Source organism: Protopterus annectens, chromosome 10.part0 (assembly GCF_019279795.1).
Source record: "Protopterus annectens isolate FY-2018-M chromosome 10.part0, PAN1.0, whole genome shotgun sequence".
Classification (NCBI taxonomy): domain Eukaryota; kingdom Metazoa; phylum Chordata; order Ceratodontiformes; family Protopteridae; genus Protopterus; species Protopterus annectens.
The window spans coordinates 1,688,824,218-1,688,830,217 of record NC_056744.1 but is presented as its reverse complement, the minus strand read 5'-3'; the positions used below and the strand labels follow the sequence as shown (position 1 = coordinate 1,688,830,217).

At 35.8% G+C, this 6,000-nt stretch overlaps 1 protein-coding gene across 1 annotated transcript in view; it reads right to left on the bottom strand.

The window, feature by feature from the left end:
* Nucleotides 1-261: 261 nt before the first annotated feature.
* Nucleotides 262-6,000, bottom strand: part of LOC122814427 (zinc finger protein 493-like) — a 49,063-nt gene continuing 43,324 nt past the window's right edge. The window contains exon 2 of the mRNA XM_044087008.1: nucleotides 262-2,791. Within this exon, the coding sequence (XP_043942943.1) occupies nucleotides 629-2,791 (2,163 nt within the window). The 3' untranslated portion in view covers nucleotides 262-628. The remainder of the gene's footprint in view (nucleotides 2,792-6,000) is intronic.

The window sequence follows — 6,000 nt, the reverse complement described above, 5'->3', positions numbered from 1 at the left end:
TCTCTGGCTGTTACTTCATCCCATTTCATCTTTGGTACCTTTAAACTTCTTATTCTTTCTTTAACTTCTTTTATCCATTTAGCATCTTCATTGTGTTCCACAGAATCTTCATAGATACTTCTGCAAAATGCATCTATTTCTTTTTTTTTTTTTTTGGCAGTCTTTCAATTCCCTTTACCTTATTTACAAATTCTCTATAAAACTTTTTTGGGTCATCACTAAATTGCTAATTTTATCTATATATCTTCTACATTTTTCTGCCTGTGCTGAAATTTTTAGTTTGTTATTTATAATAGTGCATGATAGATCCTGGTCTGTTCTAATACTGCATACAGCTTTTATCACATCTATCTTTCTTAGTATTTTTGTTGACCTATTCACTCTTCTATATTCTTTTAACATTGACAGTTCTTCTTTTAATTGCTTTATATTTTTCTCTATTCGATACTTCCATGGAGTTATTCAATTTCTTTTCTTCCTTTGCCTCACTATGGTGTGCTCTTGTGGTAGAACTTTATCAGTTATTAATTTAGCTGCACAGTAACATATCCTATTTACTTCTATTATATCGCATGCATCTCTATGGACAGTCCTAATTAGTGTGTTCATTTGTTTTATATAATTTGTATTATATGCTCCCCGTGTGAGTCCTTTCATGGATTATTAGAGCTCTTCTTTCTCTGAAACACTTATCACATTCAGGACATTTATATGGTCGCTCCCCTGTGTGAATCCTTGTGTGTTCTGTTAGATGACCGCATTGTTTGAAACACTTGCTGCATTCAGGACATTTATATGGTCTCTCCCCCGTGTGAATCCTTTCATGTACTACTAGATTCTTCCTTTGTCTGAAGCCCTTATTGCATTCAGGACATTTATATGGTCTCTCCCCCTTGTGAATCCTTTCATGTATTACTAGATGCCCCCTATGTCTGAAACACTTATTGCATTCAGGACATTTATATGGTCTCTCCTCTGTATGGGTCCTTTTGTGTTGTACTGCAGCACGTCTTCCACTGAAACACTTATTGCATTCAGGACATTTATATGATCGCTCCCCTGTGTGAGTCCTTGTGTGTGCTCTTAGATGACTGCATTGTTTGAAACACTTGCTGCATTCAGGACATTTATATGGTCTCTCCCCCGTGTGAACCCTTTCATGATTTAGTAGATGCCCCCTATGTCTGAAACACTTATTGCATTCAGGACATTTATATGGTCTCTCCTCTGTATGAGTCTTTTTGTGTTGTACTGCAGCACGTCTTCCACTGAAACACTTATTGCATTCAGGACATTTATATGGTCTCTCCCTCGTGTGAGTCCTTGTGTGTTTTATTAGTTGACTGCATTGTTTGAAACACTTGCTGCATTCAGGACATTTATATGGTCTCTCCCCCGTGTGAATCCTTTCATGGATTACTAGACTCCTCCTGTGTCTGAAACACTTATTACATTCAGGGCATTTATACAGTTTCTCTTCTTTGTGAACTAACAGATGAAGTCTAAGGTTACCACTTGTTGTGAAACCCTTGCTGCATTCAGAACATTTATATGGTCTCTCCCCCATGTGAATCCTTTCATGGATTACTAGAACTTTTCTTTCTCTGAAACACTTGCTGCATTCAGGACATTTATATGGTCTCACTCCTGTGTGAATCATTTCATGTATTAGTAGATGCCCCCTTTGTGAGAAACCCTTACTGCATTCAGCACATTTATATGGTTTCTCTGCCATGTGAGTCCTTTCATGTATTACTAGATGCCCTCTTTTTCTGAAACACTTATTGCATTCAGGACATTTATATGGTTTCTCTTCTTTGTGAACTAACAGATGAAGTCTAAGGCTACTAGTTGTTGTGAAACCCTTGCTGCATTCAGAACATTTATATAATCTCTCCCCCGTGTGAATCCTTTCATGGGTTACTAGATGTCTTCTTTCTCTGAAACACTTGCTGCATTCAGGACATTTATATGGTCTCACTCCTGTGTGAATCCTTTCATGTGCTACTAGACTCCACCTTTGTGAGAAACACTTACTGCATTCAGGACATTTATATGGTTTCTCTCCACTGTGAACTAACAGATGACTTCTAAGGTTTTTAGTTGTTATGAAACACTTACTGCATTCAGGACATCTATATGGTCTCTCTCTCTCTCCCATGTGAGTCTTTTTGTGTTGTACTAGAGCACTCCTTTGTCCGAAACACTTATTGCATTCAGAACATTTATATGGTCTTACCCCAGTGTGAATCCTTTCATGTATTACTAGATAGGCCTTTTGTCCGAAACACTTATTGCATTCAGGACATTTATATGGTCTCTCCCCAGTGTGAATCCTTTCATGTATTACTAGATGGGTCCTTTGTCTGAAACACTTATTGCATTTAAGACATTTATATGGTCTTGCCCCGGTGTGAATCCTTTCATGTACTACTAGCTGGTTCTTCTGTTTGAAACACTTATTACATTCAGGACATTTATATTGTTTCTTTTGTTTGTTAGCTCTCTGGCGTACTACTGGACTTTGCTGTACTATAGCACTTTGGTCATATTCAGAGTTCATGTTGCAGGTGTCTCCTGGATGAAGCTGTGCTACAGGTATAACAGGATGCTTGTCGGAGCCCTTCAGAGTTTGAACAGAGTGCTGCAGGTTCTCTGTAGGATAATGTAATACAGATACTCCAAGTGATTGCTGCTGACTCCAGCAAATGCTCCAGTCTCTGCTCCCATTGCCTACAAACAGATTAATTATTAGTTCTGTATCACAATGATGAAATACGTGGGTTTCATTTTACTCACAACAGCACACATGAAGCTTTATCCATTTTAAATATTATGGATTTAGTTTCCATTTTTAAATTTAACATTTTCTGCTATTAACATGATAAAAAGAGCAAAAACAATTCAGGCTCTTCATTTATGAGAAGTTAGTCTTCTACAAACAGCTTTAAGAAATACAAAAACAGTACAGAACTAACTAAATAATTTACAAAAATCAACAGTTTTGAATATAAAATATACCATCAATTAATCATAACTACAGGCATACCTCTCCACTTTTCCTTACTAATATTTGCTAAAGTCATACTGTAGCTGTATTGTAACTTTGACTCCCATAACATTGTTTCATCTTTTCATGCAAATATATTTGTAGTATGACATTTAAATGCATCTTTCTGCACTTCCCTGGGTGGTTAAAATTAGTCCTTTTGGATTAGCACTGGTTACCAAAGTTCAATAAATAAAAACATTATCAAGACATCAAAATGTGTGCACATGATCAAATAAGAACAGAAGTGCAGAGCACATTGAAATTGAGTACAACAAGGTAATAATTGGATATAATGAAGTGCAACAACATCTGAAATGTATGCAGATTACAGAGCATCACTTACTAATATAAGTTTATACTGCTACATTACATTCAGCAACACACGAAATGAGTAACATACCTCATGAAGTTTGACACTTCAGAGGCATATCCAGAGAAAGTACCATTGCATAACTACCTTAACATCACAGTGGATATTTGTGTGTAGTCACTGTTGTAGTCATGACAACAGGGAACTCTGTCCCAGGCCAAGGTCCAATATGCAGACAGAATTTTAGAGATGAGCACCCTTCCACCTTGGCCAGGCTGATGTCACCTTATGTACCAAACATACATCTGCACATACTTGACATAAAGATGGCATTTGTTCATAACAGCTTTGGATCTTTCATGCCTCTTCATAGGTCACTGTCTGTCATGATATATAAGCAGAATGGCATGAAATATTAAATAACAAGGAATCCTCCTGGATTATTAGGCTAGGGGCTTTATTCAGACCTGGCCTTAATGAATTAAGCCAAATCCTTACTTGGTTGTTCTGTTCAATAAATACATTTATTTTAGGTGTATTTCTTTAAATATACTGATATAAAAGCAGACACTAGGGTGTGCTCTTATGGAATACTTTGTTGCACTGAGGAAGGCTTGAATCTTCAGCTGAAACTGGTTTGCTAATTTACATGGAGCTTGCCACAATAAAGCCTTTATTTATTTTTACCATTTCTTTGTGCTGGATTACTTTTTGACACTACGGATCCATTTGGTATAATCTGTGCACTCAGTCTACCTTGCGTAGTCTTGGTTTATTCCATTGACATTCACTCATACGCTGGAGATGCTTGGAAAGGATGGCTGTATCAATCAGTGGCTGAATACACATGGTCTGCTTGTTTAAATTTGCCAGTGTGTAATGTATTTTTGTGACACAGGTATTGTTTTTTTCTCGTTTGGTGACATCTACTTATTTGGGTGTTGGATTAAATATCGGTACGTTGGCTTCCTTTTCTATATGACAATTCAACATATTGGATGCTGTACTCAGCGGATGTCATTAATAAGGGTCATACAACAAATGGTGACTAAATTACACTCCATCCTTAATATGGAAATGAAACTGTGTTTTCTGCAAAAAAGCTTCGACTTTTGGAACTAATTTGAAGGTGAGACTGTTGTTACAAGCTACAAATTTAGTGTGAGAGAATGGGCCTTAAAGCTGGCAACTTTGTTAACCTCGCCAGTGTTTGTTGCATTATCTGGTGCTTACATCCTTTCAATTGGATAAAGCGGCCAATTTTCAACATAGTTTCTCACCAATTTTCAATTCTGACTCTATAAGATTTATATGGACAGCTGTTTATATATATTTCTAGTTGTTTGTTTTTGTTGAAGCAACGTTAATTTTTGTCAAATCTAAACTTAATATTAGAACTATTGGTTTCATCCTGAATATTATTTTAGTGCAACTGGTTGGATTTGGACTCTTCACAAGATAGTTACACCTTATGCATGAGTCTATGTGATAGGTTTGATAACGGTCTATGAAGGTGTACCTTGGAATGTTGATTATGGAGGGACGCCATTTTGTGAACTGTGAGTGCCAGAGACATCCAAACTGTTTGAAGTAACGTCGATGTGATTTGGACTCTCCAATTGTTATTTGAGAGCTGTCTATTGATCGTTGGACTGTTTGGACATTTACATTCTTTTTGTTCATAAATGTTTTTCACCATTCAAATATTTTACATCCATATGTTGTATGACAGTTCTGATTATATTCTAGTAGTGTTGTGTCCATATATATATATATATATATATATATATATATATATATATATATATATGTGGCTATACATTTATACATCAGGTGTATAGGATAAGGGTGATTTGCAATGTACACAATATACATGTTTGGGCGAGGGATTTATGGTTTGAGAATTTATTTGTAGACAGAAACTTATTAAGACATTACACATTTATGATATAATAATTTCTAGCTCTTGGTGACTACGTTGATGTACAAGTTTAGTGCAATACAATATGTTACAATAATATTTTATTTGGGGACCAAACATGAGCTCTGCATACACTGTTTATCTATAACTTGACTTTTGAATTTTGAGTTTACCAATTGCTAGCTGCTAACTTTCCAATTGTGGACTTTTCTAATGGTTGCTAACTTGTTTCATTTTTTGGGGAATTTTCTATGTTTTATATAAACATTTAAGTTCTCCACAAACGACTTTTGCTAAGGAAGTAGATAAAAGAGATATAAATGGCCACCTTTCATGAAACGTATCAAATTATCATATTTGTTCCACTAAGTTTAGTGGCTTGCATAAATACCATTGTGAAATGTGGCTAAGACGAAGGTCGGCTACAATTTTGATCCTCCTTAATAACTTTGAACAACTCAGAATCACTCGGTTGGGCTTCATATCTGGTTATTAAGGATTAATATTTGGCCAGTCAAATATTCTTTATGTATATGTGACAAATGGTTGAGACGAAGGTCGGCCACAGTTTTGAGTACTTCTGAATAACCTATAGTCCTCCTTTAGATTTCATATTCTGGTTTACAGGGTATGTTCCCTGTTGTTTGGGTTGTTATGAGCAGCACTTTGTCATCTCAATAGTTTTTTATAACTATCACCAATATACATTTGTTTATA